We start from the raw sequence: 21,490 nt of genomic DNA on the forward strand, positions 1-21,490 counted from the left end.
AAACATAAGTAGTATGTGTCATTGTTATATGTTGGAGCATATTTTGTGTATATACTCAGGTGTCCTATATCTGAGTCCGCAGGTAGTACTATGTCCAGTTTTCTGAGAAACCTCCAGACATATTTCCACAGTGGTTGTTCCAGCTTGCAAACCCACCAACAATGGAGGAATGTACCTCTTTCTCCAAATCCTCACCATCACCTGTTGTCACCTGAGATTTTTATCTTCACCATTGTGACTGATGTGAGGTAGAAACTCAGGGTTGTTTTTATTGCATTTCCCTGATGACTAAGGATGTTGAACATTTCTTTATTTGCTTCTTAGAAATTTGATATACTGCAGTTGAGAGTTCTTGTCCTAGCCCTGTACTCCAGGTTTTAATAGGGTATTTTCTTCTCTGGAGTCTAACTTCTTGAGTTGTTCTTTGTATATATTTCTCTTTAGCCCTCTAGTAAATGTAGGATTTGGTAAAGATCTTTTCCCAATATGTTGGTGGCAATTTTGTCTTAATGACACTACTTTTGCCCTACAGAAGCTTTGCAATTATATGAGGTCCCATTTGTCGATTCTTGATCTTAGAGCATAAGCTATCGGTATTCTGTTCATGAAAATTTTTCCAGTGCCAAGATGTTCAAGATTGTTCCCCACTTGTTCTTGTGTAGGTCCTTGATTCACTTGGACTTGAGCTTTGTACAAGGCGGTAAGTGGTTCAATTTGCATAATTCAACATGCTGACCTCCAGTTGAACCAGCTCTATTTGTTGAAAAATCTTGTCTTTTTTTCACTAGTTTTAGCTCCTTTTTCAAAGATCAAGTGACAAAAGTGTGTGGGTTCATTCTGGGTCTTCAGTTCTATTTCATTGATCTACCTTCCTATCTCTGTACCAATACCATAATTTTTAAAATCACTATTGCTCTGTAATATAGCTACAGATCACAGACGTTGTTTTCCAAATTTTATCCTCAGCCCATTTATCCTTTCAGTATAGGAAGGCTACTGAATTGCTTGAGTTAATTTTACATCCAGCCACTATGCTGAAGTTGTTTATCAAGTTTTGGAATTCTCTTGTGGAATTTTTGGGAAAACTTAAGTATAACTATCATGTCATCTGCAAATAGTGATATTTTGAATACTTCCTGTCCAATTTGTATCCCTTGGACCCCCTTTCATTGTCTGATTGCTCTGACTAGGACTTCCAGTATTATATTGAATCAACTGGGTAAGAGTGGGGGGCCTTATCAAGTCCCTAATTTTTGTGGGATGTTTCAAGTTTCTAAGCATTTAGTTTTGTGTTGGCTACTAGTTTACTCTATATTGCTTTTACTATCCTTAGGTATGGGCCTTGAATTCTTGCTCTTTCCAAGACTTTATCATGAACGGGTGTTGAATTTTGTCAACTGCTTTTTCAGCATTTAATGAAGTAGTCAATGGTTTTTTTTTCATCGCTCTGAGTTTGTTTAAATAATGTATTACATTGATTGTATTCTGTATATTGAACTATCCTTGCATCTTGCGATGAAGCCTACTTGATTGTGATGGATGATTATTTTGATGTGTTCTTGGATTCAACTGAATTTTATTAAGTACTTCGGCATAAGAGAAATTGGTCTGAAGTTCTCCGCCTTTGTTGCGTCTTCGTGTATTTTGGATGTGTAACTGTGGCTTCAGAGAATTAATTGGTTAGTGTTACTTCTATTTCTACTTTGTGGAATAGTTTGGAGAGTACTGATGTTAGTTCTTCTATGAAGGTCTGATAGAATTTAGCACTAAACCAGTCTAGTCCTAAAATTTTTTTTTTTTTTTGGTTTGGGAGACTTTTAATGACTGGTTCTATTTCTTTAGAATTTATGGGACTATTGATATGGTTTCTCTGATCTTGATTTAAATTTGGTTCCCGATATCTGTCTACAAAATTGTCTATTTCCTCCAAATTTTCCAGTTTTGTTGAGTTTATGGTTTTGTAGTGGTATCTAATCAATTTTTGTATTTTTCTCAATTTCTGTTTTAGATCTCCCTTTTCATTTCTGATTTTGTTAATTTGGATTGAATTCTGTCTCTGTGCCCTCGACTTAGTGTGACTAAGGGTTAATCTTTTTTCTTGATTTTCTCAAAGAACCAGATCCTTGTTTTGTTGATTTTTATTGTACAGTTCTTTTTGTTTCTGCTTGGTTGATTTCAACCCTGAGTTTGTTTACTTCCTGCCATCTATTCCTCTTGGGTGTATTTTCTTCTTTCTGTTTTAGAGCTTTCAGGTGTGCTGTCGAGCTCTTTGTGTTTTCTCTCTCCTGTTTCTTTTTGAAGGTGCTCTCTTAGCACATAAATTGGGGCTGGTTTTTGTCTTAGCACTGCTTTCATTTTGTCCCATGTACTTTGGTATGTTGTGCCTTCATTAGCATGAAATTCTGAAAAGCCTTTAATTTATTTATTTCTTTCTCTACCAAGTGGTGATTGAGTAGAACATTGTTCAGTTTCTATGTGTAAGTGGGTGCTGTGTCACTTTATTGTTATTGAAGACCAACCTTTGTCCATGATGATCTGACAGCATGCACTGGATTATTTCTATCTTCTTCTACCTCTTGAGGCCTATTATGTGACTGATTATATGGTCAATATTGGAAAAGGTTCCATGAGGTGCTTAAATAAATGTATATTCTTTTGTTTTAGGATGAAATGTTCTATAGATATCGGTTAAATGCACTTGGTTCATAACTTCTGTTAGTTTCTCTTTGTCTCTGTTAAGTTTCTTTTTCTACGATCTGTTCATTGATTAGAATGTGGTGTTGACACCCAGAATACAGCAAATACATAGGCGGAAGCCAGCAGCAATTCACTGAACTGAGAATGGGACCCCCGATAAAGGAATCAGAGAAAGGACTGGAAGAGCTTGAAGGGGCTCAAGACCCCAATGCCAACCAACCAGAGCTTCCAGGGACAAAGCCTCTACCCAAAGACTATACATGGACTGACCCTGGACTCTGACCTCACAGGTAGCAATGAATATACTAGTAAGAGCACCAGTGGATGGGGAAGCCCTTGGTCCTGCCAAGACTGAAGCCCCAGTGAATGTGATTGTTGGGGGGAGGGTGGTAATGGGGGAAGGATGGGGACAGGAAGCCCATATAGTAGGGAAGGGGGAAGGGTAAGGGGGATGTTGGCCCGGAAACTGGGAAGGGGGAATAACAATCGAAATGTAAATAAGAAATACTCAAGTTAATAAAGATAAAAAAAATGTTGGATAAGAAGTATAAAGTCAAAATCATCGACATTGGCCTTAGTACCCAAGGGGGGAAAAAAGAATGTGGTGTTGAAGTCATCCCCTATTATTGGCTGAGGTGAAATATGTGCTTTGAGCTTTAATAAAGTTTATTTTATGAATGTGGGTGCCCTTGCATTTGGAGCATAGATATTCAGAATTGAGAGTTCATCTTGGTGGACGTTTCCTTTTTGGAGTACGAAGTGTCTTTCCTCATCTTTTTGTTAACTTCTGTTGAAATTTGATCTTATTTGATATAAGAATGGCTACTCCATTTTTCTTCGGGCCATTTGCTTGAATACTTTTTTTCCCAGCTTTTTACTTTTAGAAAATGTCTGTCTTTCTCACTGAGGTGTGTTACCTGTATGCAGCAAAATGCTGTGTCCTATTTATTTATCCAGTCTGTCTTACTTAGGGTCTTATTGCTGTGAACAGACACCATGACCAATGTAAGTTACATAAAGGACAACATAAATTGGGTCTGGTTACAGGTTCAGAGGTTCAGTCCTTTATCAGCAAGGCAGGAGCATGGCAGCACGGCAGCATCAAGGCAGGCATGGTGCAGGACCAGCTAACTTCTACATCTTCACCCTAGGAAGCCAGGAATAGTCTAAGAATTCCCAGGCTGCTAGAAAGAGGGTCTGGAAACCCACCCCCACAGTGATACACTTCCTGCAACAAGGCCACACCTTTTAATACTCCCTGGGCCAAACATATGCAAACCATCACATAGTCTGTTAGTCTACGTCTTTTTATTTGGGAATTGAGTCCATTGATGTTTAGAGATAATCAGGACCAATGATTTTTTTCCTATTGTTTTTGTTGTTAGAGGTGGAATTATAGTTGTGTAGCTATCTTCTTTTGGGTTTGTTGAAATTAGATTACTTTCTTGCTTTTTCTACTCTATACTTTCCCTCCTTGTGTTGGAGTTTTCCATCTATTATCCTTTGCAGTGCTAGATTTGTGGAAAGATATTGTGTAAATTTGTTTTTTTTTTCATGGTATATCCTGATTCCTCCATCCATGCTAATCGAAAGTTTTTGCAGGATGTAGTAGCCTGGGCTCCCATTTGCTCTGCCCGGCATCTTTGAGCTTTCATACCTTCCATTGAAAAGTCTGGTGTAATTCTGATAGGTTTGCCTTTATATGTTATCCGACCTTTTTCCCTTACTGCTTTTAATATTCTTTCTTTGTTTAGTGCATATGGTGTCTTGACTATTATGTGATACAAGGAATTCCTTTTAAGGTCCAATCTATTTGGAATTCAGTAGGCTTTTTGTCTTGTTTTGAGCATCCCTTTCTTCAGGTTAGGGAAGTTTGTTTTTTTTTTTTTTTTCCCTTTCTATTATTTTAGTTGATGATATTTGCTGGCCCTTTAAGTTGGGAATCTTCATTCTTTTATATACCTATTATCCTTCGGTTTGATCTTCTCATTGTGTCCTGGATTTTCTAGATGTTTTGGGTCAGGTTCCTTTTGCATTTTCATTTTCTTTGACTGTTGTGTCAATGATTTTTATAGTATCTTTTGCCAATGAGACTCTTTCTTCTATCTCATGTATTGTGTTGGTGATGCTTGCATCTATAACTCCTGGTTTTATTCCTAAGTTTTCTATTTCCAGGTTTGTCTCCCTTTGTGATTTCTTTATTGTTTCTATTTCCATTTTTAGACCCTTGATGGATTTATTCAATTCCTTCACATGTATGGTTATGTCTTCCTGTAATTCTTTAAGGGATTTTTGTGTTACCTCTTTAAGGGTTTCTACCTGTTTAGCTGTGCTGTTCTGTATTTTTTCTTTCTTTTTTCTTCTTCTATTGGACATTTTTAAATTTACAGTTCAAAAGTATTTCCGTTTCTTCGACGTAAGCCGCCTAACCCATAACCCTGCCCTTCTTCTATGAGGATGATCCCCTCCCCATTCACACCCCCTTCTAGCCACCCAGTATTCCCCTACACTGGGGGTCCAACCGTGGCAGGACCAAGGGCTTCTCTTTCCATTGATTCCCAACAAGGCTATTCTCTGCCAGACTTGGGCAATGGGTCAGTCTATATACATGCATTGCATTTGGGTAGTGGTTTAGTACCTGGGAGCTCTGGTTGGTTGGTATTTTTGATCTCATTGGTTGCAAGCTCCTTCAGCTCTCTCAATCCTTTCTCTAAATCCTCCAACGAGGGTCCGATTCTCAGTTCAATGATTTGCTGCTAGCACTTGTCTCTGTATTTGACATGCTCTGGCTGTGTCTCTTAGGAGAGATCTATATCCGGTTCCTGTTGGCATGCACTTTTAGCTTCACCAATCCTATCTAGTTTTGGTGGATATATATAATATGCCACATTACATGTGGGGCAGGCTCTGAATGGCACATTCCTTCAGTCTCTGCTCCAAACTTTGCCTTCATATACACTATTATGAATATTTTTGTTCCCTCTTTAGAGAGGAGTGAAGCATCTGCACTTTGGTTATCTATCTTTTTGAGCTTCATGTGGTCTGTAGATTTTATTTTGTGTAATTCAAGCTCTCAGGTTAATATCCACTTATCAGTGAGTGCACACCATGTGTGTTTTTCTGTGATTGGGTTACCTCACTCAGGATATTTTCTAGTTCAATCCATTTGCCTATGAATTTCATGAAGTCATTGATTTTTATAGCTGAGTAGTACTCCATTGTGTAGATGTACCTCATTTTCTGAATTCATTCCTCTGTTGAAAGGCATCTAGGTTCTTTCTAGTTTCTGGCTCTTGTAAGTAAGCATGCTATGAACATAGTGGAGCATGAATCTTTGTTGTAAGCTGGAGTATCTTTTGAGTATGTGCTCAGGAGAGCTATAGCTGGGTCCTCATGTAGTACAATGTCCAATTTTCTGAGGAACATCCAGACTAATTTCCAAAGTGGTGGTCTAGTTTGCAATCCCACCAACAAAGGAGGAGTGTTCCTCTTCTTCCCCATCCTAACCAGCACCTGTTGTCATGTGAGTTTTTTATCTTATCCATTCTGACTGGTGAGAGGTAGAATCTCAGGTTTGTTGTGATTTTTATTTCCCTGATATCTAAGGATGCTGAGCATTTCTTTTTGTATATCTCAGCCATTTAGTATTCTTCAGCTGATAATTATGTGTTTACTTCGGTACCCCATTTCGAACAGGGTTATTTGGCTCTCTGATTCTAACTTATTGAGTTCTTTCTATATTTTGGATATTAGACATCTATCAGATTTAGGATTTGTAAAGATAGTTTCGCAATCCATTGGTTGCTGCTTTGTTCTAATGACAGTGTCCTTTACCTTACAGAAGCTTTGCATTTTTATGAGGTCCCACTTGTTAATTCTTGATCTTAAAGCATAAGCCATTGATCTTTTGTTTAGGAAATTTTCAACAGTGCTCTTGTGATAGAGATTCTTCCCCACTTTTTCTTCTATAAGTTTGACTGTATCAAGTTTGATGTGGAGGTCCTTGATCCACTTGGATTTAGCTTTGTACAGGGCAATAAGAATGGATCGATTTGGTTTCTTCTCCATGCTGTCCCCCTTTTGAACCAGGACCATTCAATGAAAATGCTATTGTTTTACCACTTGATGGTTTTAGCTCCTTTGTCAAAGATCAATTCACCAAAATGTGTGTGAGTTCATTTCTGGGACTTCAATTCGGTTCCACTGATCTATCTGCCTCTCTCTGTACCAATCTATACAGTTTTTTTTTTAAATCACTGCTGCTCTATAATATTGTTTGAAGTCAGGGATGGTGATTCCCCCAGAAGTTGTTTTATTCTTGAGGATAATTTTTGCTGTCCTGGGTTTTTTGTTATTCCAAATATATTTGCAAATTGTTCTTTCTAACTCTATGAAAAATTGAGTTGGAAATTTGATACAGATTGCATTGAATCTGTTGGCAAGATGGGCATTTTTAGAATATTAATCCTGCCAGTTCGTGAGCATGGGAGGTCTTCTATCTTCTGAGATCTTCTATCTCTTTCTTCAGAGACTTGAAGTTCTTATCAAACAAGTTTTTACTTACTTGGTTTGAGTCACACTGAGGCATTTTATATTAATTGGGATTATTGTCAAGGGTCTTATGTACCTAATTTCTTTGTCAGCCTGTTTATCCTATGAGAAGAGGAAGACTACTGATTAGTTTGAGCTAATTTTGTATCCAGCCACTTTGCTGAAGTTGATTATCAAGCTTAATAGTTCTCTGGTGGAACTTTTGATTTAACTTAATTATACTATCATATCTTCTGAAAATAGTAATATTTTAACTTCTTCCTTTCCAATTTGTATCCCTTTGACTTCCTTTCATTATGTGACTGCTCTGGATAGGACTCTGAGTACTATATTGAATAAGTAGGGGGAGAGTAGACAGCCTTCTGCCGTTCCAGAATTTAGTGGGATTGCTTCAAGTTTCTCTCCATTTAACTTAATGTTAGCCACTAGTTTGTTGTATAGTGCTTTTACTATGGTTAGGTATGGACATCAAATTCTTGATCTTTCCAGGACTTTCATCCTGAAGGGGTGTTGAATTTTGTCAAATAAGTTTTCAGTATCTAATAAAATGAACATGTGTTTTTTCTCTTTGAGTTTGTTTATCTATTAGATTATGTTGATGGATTTCTGTATATTGAACTATCCCTGCATCCCTGGGATGAAGTCTACTTGATCATGTTGGATGTTCATTTTGATGTGTTCTTGGATTCAGTATGCGAGAGTTTTATTGAACATTTATGGATCAATATTCATAACCAAAATTGGTATTAAGTTCTCTGTCTTTGTTGGGTCTTTATGTGTTTTAGGTATAAGTGTTATTTTGCCTTCATAGAAGGAATTGGGCAATGATCAGCCTGTTTCTATTTTTGTGGAATAGTTTGGAGATTGTTGTTATGAGGTCTTCTATAATGGTCTAATAGAATTCTGCACTAAACCCTTCTGGTCCCGTACTCTTTTCAGTTGGGAGTCTTATAATAACTGCTTCTATTTCTTTAGGAGTTATGGAGATGTTTAGATGGTTTATCTGTTCCTGATTTAACTTTGGTACTTCATATTTGTCTAGAAAAGTTTCCTTTTCCTCTATATTTTATGGTTTTGTTGAATATAGACTCCTATAGTAGTATCTGATGATTTTTTTGAATTTCCTCAGATTCTGTTATGTCTCTTCTCATTTCTGATTTTGTAATTTAGATTCTCTCTCTGTGACCTCTGGTTAGTCTGGCTAAGAGTTTATCTATCATGTTGATTTTCTCAAAGAATGAGCTTCTGGTTTTGTTGATTCTTTGTATAGTGTTTTTTTTGGGGGGAGGGTTGTTTTGTTTTGTTTTGTTTTGCCACTTGGTTGATTTCAGTCCTGAATTTGATTATTTCCTGCTTTCTACTCCTCTTGGGTATATTTACTTCTTTTTGTTCTCGAGCTTTTAGGTATGCTGTCAAGCTGCTAATATATGTTTTCCTCTTAGCACTGCTTTCATTATGCCCCATATGTTTGGGTCTGCTGTATTGTCATTTTCATTAAATTCTAAAAAGTTTTTAATTTCTTTCTTTATTTCTTCCTCGAACAAGTTATCCTTGAGTACAGCGTTGTTCAACTTCTGTGTATATGTGGATTTTCTATCATTTTTGTTGTTATTTAAAATCAACCTTAGTCCATGGTGATCTGATAGGATGCATGGGATTATTTCTATCTTCCTGTATATGTTGAAGCTTGTTTTGTGACCAATTATACGGTAAATTTTGGAGAAGGTACTATGAGGTACTGAGAATAAGGTATATTCTTTCTTTTTAGAGTCAAATGTTCAATAAATATCCGCTTAGACAATTTGGTTCATAACTTCTGATAGTTTCTCTATATCTCTGTTTAATTTCTGTTTTCTGATCTGTCCAGTGATGACAGTGGGGTATTGGAACCTCCTACTATTAATGTGTGAGGTACAGCGTGTGATTTGAATGTCAGTAAGATTTCTTTTATCAATGTAGGTGCTCTTGTATTTGGAGCATAGTTATTTAGGATTGAGTGTTCATCTTGGTGGATTTTTCCTTTGATAAATATGAAGGAACCTTCTTTTCTTTGATGACTTTTGGTTGAAAGTCAGTTTTATTCAATGTTAAAATGGTTACTCCAGCTTGTTTCCTCAGATCACTTGCCGTGATGATGACAAGTAGTATTGGTTTCTGTTGCTTAGTTTCCTGTGCTTCCCTCTCGCCATCAGGTTTTCTCTGTTGTTACTGTTTTTGACAGTGGCTTGACCCTCCTAGAAGCCTGTTTGTCTGCTTTCTTTTAGCCAGATCTGGGGACAGGGACCTCTACTCTCAGGTGGTAGGTGCTCCTGGCAACTGGCTTTCAGCTCTCACCACAGACAGAAACCTGAAGTGTCCTACCATTGACAGTTCCTAGGTCCCTGTGCCCAGTGGCGACTAGGCCATTTCCTCTTATGTGAGGAATGTAGGCAGAAATATTTGTCTCCTTTGAGTTCTCAGGATTGTCCATACTTCTGATGGTCCAGCTCTCCACCCCAGGAGATTTGGGTGCAGGAAACTGTGTGAGTGGTTCGGTTCAGTTCTGGGTGAAGGCAGAAACCAACAGTTTCCTGCTGTTGACTGCTTCTATATTCCTGTATCCAGAGGCACTCTGCAGTTTCCTCTTGGGCCAGGGATGTGGACAGACATGGGCAGAAGTGTAGGTCTATCCTGTGGTCTTAGGATTGTCCACACTTCTGGGATTGTCACCCTCCGGGATTTGGATGCAGAAAGCTGTGGTATCTCTTCAGTTCCCTGTATTTCTTTAAAGGAGTTATTTATGTACTCTTCTCACATCTTCATCAGATGTAATTTTAAGTCATAATCTTGCTTTTTTCATGTGTTGGGTTAACCAGGACTTGCTCTGATGAGAGAACTGAGTTCTGAAGATTCCAAGTTGTCTTGGTTTCTCTTGTTTATGTTCTTGCACTTGCTTCTCTCCATCTGGTTATCTCTGTCATCAAGCTTGTCTTGATGTCTCTGACAGTGGCTTGAGCTTCCTGCAAGTCTCTGTGACAGCATTCCTGAGAGACAAGCTCTCTCCAGGTAGGATCTGTGTACCAAGTGCTGTGGCACCATGTCTGTTCTGGGTCCAGACAGAAATGGGAAGGATCCTGTCTCAGACTATTCTTTGGCTCCTGTGTCCTGAGAGCTCTTAGCAGATATGGTGGTCTCACCTGTGCTCTCAGATGTGTCAGTAGTCTTGGGAAAGCAGCTCTCTCCAGGTGGGATGTTGGTATACAGAGCTGTGGCACAACATACAAATTTTGCTATATTTATCTATATAGATTTTGTTCGTTATTGATGTTCTTTGAGCACAACTGGCTACTAAGTTTTCTTTTCATATTTTTGGTTCATAAGAAAGCTAATTATGTGTGCATTTTCATAGGGACACCTTGCTAACCAGAGCAGGTCAATACTCAAGAGTAAGAAAATTTGTTATCTGGGTGCTATATGCTTTAAGCAAATTTTTTATGTATAAGATTAGAGCCTGAACTTCCAGGTGGTTGCATTTCTTCCTACCCCCCCCTTCTCACTTTTAATCTTCCTTTATTCATTACAATACCCAGAATCAACATGATAAGGTAAGTGTAAATGGTAGAAAGTCTTGCCTATATTTGAATTATAACCAGGTTGAGAAACTGATATCCCTAGTATGTTGTGATTTTTTTTCAAGATTCAAGAGTAAGAATTGTGTTGTATGTATTTTCTCTTTCTATTAAGATGTTCATGTATCTTCATGCTTTATTTGGGTACTACAATATATAGTCTTGATTGATTTCCATAAACTAAACTGAAGTCTTGGCATAAATCAAACTTGGTCATGACACATGATTCTCTTGATTGTTGTTGAATTAACTTAATATATTAAATAAATTTTTACCTACAATTATGAGAGATACTGATGTCTTAAAATAAGATAGAAAATGGAATCAGACACTGACATCTTTTATATTTGAAATAATTTTCAGAAGTTTGTGCATCTACAAACACAGTGTGCAAATCACACACACACACACACACACACACACACACACACACACAGTACTAACTCTATATGTTATCATTGCCTTCTCTTATGCTAGACTTTATCCTTTATCCTTTCCTTGAATAGCTTGGGATGGAAAAGGACAAAAAGCATTCTCAGGCTGTTGTGTTCTTTCCATGCTGGCACATGGTAACTGGTATTTGGCAGTTGGAATTAAACCACAAAATAGTGGTATATCCTTGGTTTTTGTTGTTCATTTATTTTTCCTTCTTGAACAAAAATTGAACTCTGTGAGCAACAATAAAGCATTTAATGGCATTGCATTGTTGTAACATCAAAATCTCATACATTAACAAAGAGAACATCAATTGTTGTCTTAGCAAACTTTTTTATTTACATTTCAAATGTTATCATCCTTCATGGTTTCCTCTCAAGAGATCGTTCCCCATTCAACTTCACCATCCCCTGACTCCATATGGGTGCTCCGTTCCACGCACTCCTGCCCCACCTCCCTAGCATTTCCCTACTCTGGGGACATCAAGTCTTCACAGGACCCAGGGCTTACCCTCCCACTTATACCAGATAAGGTCTTCCTCTAATATATGTGCAGCTGAAGCCATGTGACTGTCCATGCATACTCTTTGGTTGTTGGTTTGGTTAGTGGTTTAGTCCCTGGGAGTGCTCCAGTGTCTGCATGGTTTATATTGCTGTTCTTCCAATGGGGTTGCAAATCCCTTCAGCTCTTTCAGTCCTTTCTCTAACTCCTTCATTGGTGTACCCAGGCTCAGTCCTATGGTTGACTGCAAGCATCCACATCTGTATCAGTAAGACTCTGCCAAAGCCTATCAGAAGACATCCATATAAAGTTCCTGTCAGCAAGCATTTCTTGGCATCAGTAATAGGGTCTGAATTTGGTGACTAAATATTGAATGGATGCCTAGGTGGGGTCCTCTTTGCATGACCTTTCTTTCAGTCTCGATTCCACTCTTTTTCACCGATTTCCTTTCAACAGGAGCAATTCTGGGTTAACAATTGGAGATGAGTGGGTTGCCCCATTCCTCAACCAGGTGCCTTGCCTAACCTCTGGATATGGTCTCTACCAGTTCTCTCTCCTCTTTGTTGAATATTTCAGCTAAAGTCATCCCCATTGGGTCCTGGGAGCATTTTGTTTTCCTAGTGTCAGAGACTTTGTGGTGGCTACCTTAGTTCTCCATCTCACATTGCTACATACCTCTGTTCAATTTTCCGATCCCCTGTACATCTCCCCTGTCTCTTTCCACACCTAATCCTGCCCCATTTTTCCCTCTCCTCTCTTCTTCCCAAGTCCTTCCCACCCATAACCTCCAATGACTACTTTGTTCACCCTTCTAAGTAGGACTGAGGCACCAACACTTTGGTCTTCCTTTTTACTGACTTTCATATGGTCTGTAAGTTGTATCTGAGGTGTTCCAAGCTTTTTTGCTAATTCCACTTATCAGTGAGTACATACCATGTATGTTCTTTTATGACTGGGTTCCCTCACTTTGGATATTTCCTAATTCCATCCATTACCCTAAAAATTTCATGGTCTTTTTTTTTAAATGGCTGAGTAGTACTCCACTGTGTACCACATTCTCTGTATCTATTATTTTGTTGAGGGACATATGGGTTGTTTCCAGTTTCTGGCTATTATAAGTATGGCTGCTATGAACATAGTAGAGCATGTGTCCTTACTACATGTTGGAACATCTTTTGCAAATATGCCCAGGAGTGGTATAGCTGAATCCTCAGGTAGTAGTATATTCAATTATCTGAAGAAGTCCCAGACTGATTTCCAGAGTGGATGTACCAGCTTGCAGTCCCACCAACAATTGAGGAGTGTGCCTCTCTTTCCACATCATCACCAGCATCTGCTGTCACCTGAGTTCTCGATCTTAGCCATTCTGACTGGGGTTAGGTGGAATTTCAGGGTCATTTTACATTTCCCTGATGACTAAGTATGTTGAATATTTCCTTAAGTGCTTCTCAGCCATGAAAGATTCCTCAGTTGAGAATTCTCTGTTTAGCTCTGTCCCCCAGTTTTAATAGGGTTGTTTAGTTCTGTGGGGTCTAATTTCTTGAGTATTTTGTATATTTTGTATGTTAGCCCTCTATTTGATGTAGGGTTAGTAAAAATTCTTCCCCAATCTGTGGGTTGCCATTTTGTCCTATTGACAGTGTTCTTTGAATTACAGAAACATTTCAACTTTATGAGGTCCCATTTGTTGAATGTTGATCTTAGAACATAAGCCATCCAATAGAGGGCTAATAACCAATATATACAAAGAATTCAAGAATTATACTCCAGACAACAAAATAACCCTATTAAAAATATGGTACAGAGCTAAATAAAGAATTCTCAACTGAGGAATATCAAGTGTCCAAGAAGCACCTAAATAAATGTTCAACATCCTTAGTCATGAAGGAAATGCAAACTAAAACAACACTGAGACTCTATCTCACACCAATCAGAGTTTCAGCTGAGTCTACCATAGGATCCAGCTAAAACACTCCTGGGCATATTACCAAAAGATGCTCCAACATATAACAAGGGCACATGCTCCACTATGTTCATAGCAGCCTTATTTATAATAGTCAGAAGCTAGAAACAAACCAGTTGTTTCTCCACAGAAGAATAGATACAGAAAATGTGGTACATTTACACAATGGAGTACTACTCAGTTACTAAAAAGAATGACTTCATGAAATTCTTAGGCAAATGGATGGAACTAGAAAATATCATCCTGAGTGAGGTAAGCCAAACACAAAGAACACACATGGTATACACTCACTGATAAGTGTATATTAGCCCAAAAGCTCAAAATTTCCAAGATAAAACTAACAGACCATATGCAGCTCCAGAAGAAGGAAGAACAAGTGTGGATGCTTCAGTTCTTCTTAAAAGGGGGAACAAAATACTCCAAAGAGGTAGAGAGTAAGAGGGACTTGGGAAGAAGAGAGGAGGGAGTGGAGAAAAGGGGGATGAGATTAGGTGTGAGAGGAGATAATGATTATATACAGATGGTCAGAAATTTGAACAGAGTTGTGTAGCAATGTCAGTTATGGAATTGGTGAGAGCCTCCAGCAAGTCCCAGATGCAAGGAAAGCAAGACTCTCCAAGTACCCAATTGGGAAAAATTAGCTGAAATGCCCAATAAAGGAGAGGGAGAACCTAGAGAGACCATATCTAGAGTTTAGGCAAGTTTCCTGGTTGGTGAAAGGGGCTACCCACTCATCTCCAAGTTTTTACCCAGAATTGCTCCGGTCTAAAAAATAAGGAGGCAAATTTTGGAGCAGAGACTGAAGGAATGTCCTTCCAGAGATTGCCTCACCTGAGGATCCAGCCCATATTACAGACACCAATCCCAGAAACTACTATGGATGCCAAAAAGTGCTTGATGATAGAAACCTCATATGGATGTCTCCTGAAATGCTCTGCTAGAGCCTTACAAATACGGAGGTGGATGGTCACAGCCATTGTACTGAGCATGGGAACCACAATGGAGTAGTTAGAGAAAGAACTGTAGGAGCTGAAGCGGTTTGCAACCCCATAGGAAGAACAATAATATCAAATATCCAGACCATCCAGAGTCCCCAGAGACGAAACCACAGACCGAAAAGTATACATGGAATGATCCATTGATCCGGCTGCATATGTAGTAGAGGATGGCCTGCTCTGGCATCAATGCAAGGTGAAGGCCTTGGTCCTGTGAAGGATTGATGCCCCAGTATAGAGGAATGCTACAGTGGGGACTCAGGTGTTGGTGAGTGGTTGGGGAGACTCTTCATAGTAGCAGACAGATGGTTTAAGCGGTTGCTGGAGGGGAAACCAGGAAATGAGATAACATTTGAATGTAAATAAATAAAATATCCAATTAAAAAAGATTCTATGAGATGCATACTGTAGCAGTCTTCTACCTCTTATGTGTACTTGTCAGGAATTATTTTCTATAAAACTTGAAAATCTAAGACCTTCTTTCCAGAAGAAGAAAAGATATTTTTATGAACTTCTTAAAACTTCTAAAATTTATATGAGGAAACCAAAGCTAAGCTAAGAGAGCTTTCCCATATGGTGTAACTAGTACCTTCATTAAGGGTAGCATTTGAATCCAAGAGTCTATGCTATAATATATGGCCTGAAATATACTTTAGTATATTATTCTGATGTAATATCACCCAACATGTTTTCAATATTTTTTGCAAGATGCCACTGCTGTAGGCTTTATAAATAAAATTCTTGTATAATTTAATATGAATTTGGGAACTAGTATATAAATATGTAAATCATAATAAACACAAAATATGTTAAGTTGTCCCTTGCTTTATTATCAGTGTGAATTCATATCTTTTTACTTAGATACAAGCTAAATTTCTCTTTAAATGTCACATATAAATGATCTGTTGTTCTTTAAATACTGGCAAATTATAGTATTTTTGAAAATCTTTCCACCGAGGCTTTGTCTGCCCTCACTGGAAGATTAGGATAATTTAAAAGGTTTTACAACCTATTACAAAACTTTATAGGAAATTCTAATGTTTCTTAACTGTTTTCTATAGTTTTTCTCAAGGATACAAAAGTATTATTTTTCTAACCTTACCCAAAATTGCATGAAGAAAACCTTATTCTATTTTGTTGCTCATTCTTTGCAAATGGTCTTGGCAAAAACCTATCACATTTTTACCGTCATGAAAACTTAACTCTGCTGTATTGTAGCACATTTAGATTGCAGGTTAATTTGGTTTATCTTGCTGCATAGCCTGTTGAGTCCTCCTGACTTGTATACTCAGTATATTCCAAGTATAACTTAGTCTTCAGTAAAATTTTGTTGTTTGGACCATATTTATTGCAGATCTCAGTATTTTCTAAAAATCCAATTTTAAAGGAAATACTGCTTTCGATGCCTCTTACCACCTTTGCCTATGCATTTCTTCAAATTTATATTCATCCTGTGAAATGTATCAGACTTATTAACAATGCTGATTGGTATATCAGTGTAGATCCTCAAAAGAATTCAAGGAATTTGCTTGCCAGCCAATTGTGTGACCCATTTGTTTCTGTGTTCTGTCTTCATATTTTTCATTCAAGCATGTCAAACATGTATCATTATTTGATTCCTGACATTGGGTAGCATGCACTCTGCAAATATGAGGAAATAATTACATGATTTTAAAGATCCATGGTGATTATTTTAATCAAATGTATGAAAATCTACATGATAACAGTTTAAAAGGTATAGTTCAATTGTAAAGCATTACTCATGATGAAATTACTTTTTCTTACTTAGCTATCACATTTAAACATCAGTGGTTAACATAAAATAATCTGATTACTTAAACTATAATTATCTAATTTATTAATCATTATGATCTGCCGAGTGTAAATGACAAAAAGTAAAATTAAAAGTAAGAGACTAATAATTTCCTACAGGGCATTCATTCACAATTTTAAAGCAAGCTGTGATCATTGCCATGACATAGGCAGTTTTATCTTTCTATGCTTCTTGCTCATTTTCTAGTGTGTTTCTATAATGAATGTTACATATTTTCATTCTGACATCCTAGCAGCCTCTCCTTTTCATCTTTATTGCCAATGCAGCCTGAAATTATTCAGTCAGGGGTGGGCAAGTGAACATGTAGTGAATTCTTATTTCTTTACAAGCCTATCAGAAGTACATGTGAATATAACACATTTTCAGCTTTTGTGCAATCTTGTAACATTCACTATAGTACTTTATGTGTGTGTGTTTCTTTGCCTTTTTTATTAAATTGTGGGTTTCTTAAGGACACAGTATTCATTTCTTTTTATTTTATAAACAAAATATCTAACATAGACAAGTTAAGGGAGGTCACATCTCGACAGAGTCTCACAGTCTCGACACAGACTCACAAAGATCCGTGTATGGTTTATTTGGTTTCATGTATTTGAACAGATCATATGGCAGCCAGTGGCCTGAGTAGAGTTGTTAACTTCCTGTTAATCTAACCAATCAGGGATTATATAATGTAATTGGAAGACACAGAGATGATATATATCCTCTCAAATCTATTACTTAAGACATAATACCTCTAGAATCTACAGCCATCTTACCTCTTGAAGTTTCCAGAACCTCTAAATGATCTACCACTAACTGAGGATCGGTGTCTCTGGGTGATCATTTAGTTGTGGATGTTTTATACCAAAATCACAACAGACACAAACTAAAGTTTACTCACAACAATCCTCCTGTGTGTGTCATTTGACATTACAGGTGTAAGTCACTGTATTTTGTTATTACTTATAGAAAATTAAATTTTAGAAATGTTTTACAGTGTTCTGTATTAGTAGCAACATAATTTACTGATATTGATCTCAGGGATCAGCTCCATGAGAAACATATTCCAAGGAAGAGCTGGAAATGTAAAAGTAAGCTCTCAACCTTCTTCTGCCTTTCACAGAAATACTATTGACAACTGACTTGATGGCTGCATTATACTTGATAACTTTCTATCTATTGATTTTTAATCCCAATTTTTCTATATCTGTATATATATTTTGCCTGCAAGTATGCTTGAATCACATATATACTTAGTACCGGAAACATAAAAAGGAGATTTGATCCCTTGAAACTAGAGTTGCAGATGGTTGTGAGCTGTCATTTAACTCACATTTTGCATTTAACTCTGCAAAAGGGGACAGTGTTCCTAACAGCTGTCTCAGTCCTCCATCGCAACATTTTATTTAGACAAATGGCCATTTCTCCAAATAAACTCAAGAGGACCTTTGTCCTGGCTGCTGTTTTGTGCTGGAACTAAGGATATAATAATAAACAAGCCATCTGTTGTTAATAAGTTTCCATCAGACTTCAGTGCATTATGAGATCTCCTACACTGGAAGAGAGTTGTTTACTTATTTCATTTCTGATTAGCAAATGCTTAGATTGAAGAAGGCCTCACAATAAATTTATCATATATGATCTTCATCCACATGCCAACCAGTTCAAATCCCTCTATTGACCTCAAAGTTAAAATTTTTGAAGTTTGAATACTCCGTATCAGATTATTAAATAGAGAAAAGTTTGTTCTTTCAAAAAGCAGGGAGCTACAAATGATAGATTCATTCTGAGTCAAGAAAGATGTCTAAAATATTCACATGGACCAAGTTCTGGAGAGTGGAATGGGCACTCTTCAATGTAATTGCTGCTTTCCTTCTATTTTCTTTCAAGCATTTATGGATTTCATTTTATGGCAAATGTCATATTTCTGGCAGGGTTCTCTGGGAACATTCAGAAAGGGCTAGAATACTCCAGTACTGAAGTGTGGAAATATCTATGGGATTTTTGTGGTGATAGTTATTTTTGTGAATAGAAGCACAACTCTTTCTCTAAGTTCTATTCTTTGAACATTTCAATATATGGGAGATTTAATTCAGTAAACATGGAAATAATGATGAGAAACTCATGAGCAAACTTTAAAAATAGTTGAAGGTCACTTTTATGCCCTGTTCCTGGCTTTCTCCATGGTGAACCATAATATTCAAACATGTCCTGAGTGAGTTGAGATATACTGTAGTTAACCTTCTGACCTGCTACTTTATTCTGCTTTTAGTACATAATGAATGTATTGAATTGACTACAAAAAAAGTTGGCTGAACACTCTTTTCATGATTTTGAAAATAAAGATACAAATGGGCCAGGTGTGGTGGATCTTACTTTGATCCCAACACTCAAGAGTCAGAAACAATAATTGCTGTGAGTTGAAGGCCAGCTGGGGTCTGCCTAGTGAGTTCCAGAACAGTCAGTGTTACATAGTGAGACCTTGTATCAATAAAACAAAACAATAAATAAATAAATAAATAAATACAAACCCAGGAAGCAAATAAATAATGAAATTAAAAAAGTTAAGTTCAAATGGAAAAGAATTACAAATATTCAAGTGACCAAGTTAATTCAATTACTTGTAGTAGATGAAAATTGTCTCAAAATTGCAGCCCTGTTTACACTTTCAAGGAGATGTAAAATAACTACACTTATATAAGCTTAATTTGTTGTCTGTTATTTAATAATATTTATGCTCCTTTCCATCAAAGAATGTAAAGTATTTCTGTGAGCTAATGTATTCAGCTTCAGCCTCATGCCCTGTAGAGTTGTTGGTCTGTGCAGATCATGTCTTTTGTTCCTGGGTAACTGTGAACAGCCTCAAACATTCTCAGTATGTAGGTTGGTAGACCAGAACAGTTCTAAATGACTCCTTCTTTAGCATAAATATCATTATCTTCTCAAGCTCTTGAGCATGTGTTATGTTTTTTAGTGACTGTATCATCCATCTTGTCCTTCAGTGAATAAGATCTCACTTGTCACCATCACTTCAGATGAATACTATAATCAAGACATGGACTGATTTGGAAGAGCTACAGAAGTTAGATACGTGATTCTTGATAAAACATATTTTCTCTACTTATTTCTTTTTGCATACAGAAAATATCATGCCTTGTGTTGAACATACAGGGTTATGTTGGCTTTTAGTATTCTTAATTCACACACTATCTTTTATTAAATAAAACTTGTTGCTCCTGGCAGAACAAGTGATTTTTGCAAGTTGTAATGAATAAACTAAAGTAATCTCAGGAAGTTGAGGAAGAGAGAGATCTGGGAGGGAGAAAGAAGGAGGAGGGAAAGAGGGACTGGTGCAAACAGCAGGAGATAGGGGAGAAGTACAGAGTCAGGAATAGGAAAGGAGGAGAGTAGCAGTGTGGGAGGGAAAATTGGGAGTAGCCACTAGAAAGTCCCAGAAACCAGGGCTCGCAGGATGTAACAGGGAAGACATTAGCCAAAATATGCAACAAAGGGGAGACAAAACTTGTAGATACCATATCCAGTGGATAGGCATGGCCCTGCTGCAAGATGGGGCTACCCTCTCACATCAAAAATATTAATCCAAAACTCTAGAGGAGAATTGTTTACTCATTTAATTTCTGATTAGCAAATATTTACACTGAACCAGGCCTCACAATAAACTTATCATATATGTGATCATACATGATCTTCATCCACATGCCCACCAGTTCAAATTCCTTTATTGACTTCAAAGTTAAAGGAAAATGCAGGGTTAAAGATTGGAGCAGAGACTGATGAAAAGGTCATCCAGAGACTGCCCCAGCTAGGGATCCATCCTATCTGCAGACATCAGACTTAGATACCATTGTTGATGAAAAAAAAAGTGCTTGCTGACAGGAGCATGATATAGCTGTACCCTGAGAGGCACTGCCAGAGCCTGACCAACACAGACATGGATGCCCACCACTAAATATCACACTGAGTGTGGGGTCCCCAGTGGAGAAGTTAGGGAAAGGACTGAAGGAGCTGAAGAAATTTGCAACCCTAAGAAAGAATAACAATTCCAACAAGGTGGACTCCCTCTCCCCAAAAGCTGCCAGTGACTAAACCAAAGAGTATACATGGGGTGACCCATGACTCCAGCTGGATATGTAGGAGAGGATTGCCTTATTGGGCATCACTAGGAGTGGAAGCCCTTGGTCCAGTTGAGGCTCAATGACCCAGGGTAGGCGAATGCTAGAATGCTGAGACAGGTGTGGGTGGTAAAAAACTCTTATAGAGGCAGGAGGAAGTGACAATGTGATAGGGTAGTTGTACAGGGGATACTGGGAAGGGGACTAAGATTTGAAATGTCAATAAATAAAAAAAGCAATAAAAATAATTTTTCGATAAAAAAGAGAAAAAATGAATGAGCAACAATTAAAAACTGGATAGAGTAGCTTCAGGTTTTTGAAGGGTTACAGTAGAGGAGTCTTCCTTATCATTCAGGAATAGTTATTGTAAATTATCTGTTTGAGTGGAAAAACTAGATTGTTTGATTTTACTTTCTCAGTATTTGAGTGGCAATGTAACAGTTCACCTAGACTCATGAATGTGGCTAAAGAATCATGCCCATGACCCTAAACTTCAGATCTTATTCTCAGAATCATAGAGGGTTTTCTGACTTCTGCTGTTTGGATATTTTTCCCAATTCAAAAAAAAATGAGATACTCATAATGTCATAAAACTTTCATGTAATATCCTTTGGAGAATACAAATGTTACTGCAGCCTGGAAGGCTAAGAGCACATTTATAGTAATTTAAGAGAAGCAAAGGGAGTTTTTAAATAAAAACTCTGAGTATATATCATCTTAGGTTATTGGGCCAAAAGCCACTCTTGTCACTTGAAAGAAGAAATGTGGTGCTAAATATATATAATATGTTC

General features: G+C 37.4%; 1 protein-coding gene across 7 annotated transcripts in view; it reads left to right on the forward strand.

Annotated features, from left to right (window-relative positions):
* The window catches only part of Gucy1a2 (guanylate cyclase 1 soluble subunit alpha 2), a 389,111-nt gene that overhangs the window by 132,646 nt on the left and 234,975 nt on the right, over positions 1 to 21,490 (forward strand). Inside the window, exon 5 of one of the 7 annotated variants that reach the window (XM_063266110.1) lies at positions 2,772 to 2,899. Coding sequence (XP_063122180.1) covers positions 2,772 to 2,834 — 63 coding nt within the window. The 3' untranslated portion in view covers positions 2,835 to 2,899. 7 annotated transcript variants of the gene reach the window in all.

The sequence above is a fragment of the Rattus norvegicus genome, chromosome 8 (assembly GCF_036323735.1).
Source record: "Rattus norvegicus strain BN/NHsdMcwi chromosome 8, GRCr8, whole genome shotgun sequence".
In the NCBI taxonomy this organism is placed as follows: Eukaryota; Metazoa; Chordata; class Mammalia; order Rodentia; family Muridae; genus Rattus; species Rattus norvegicus.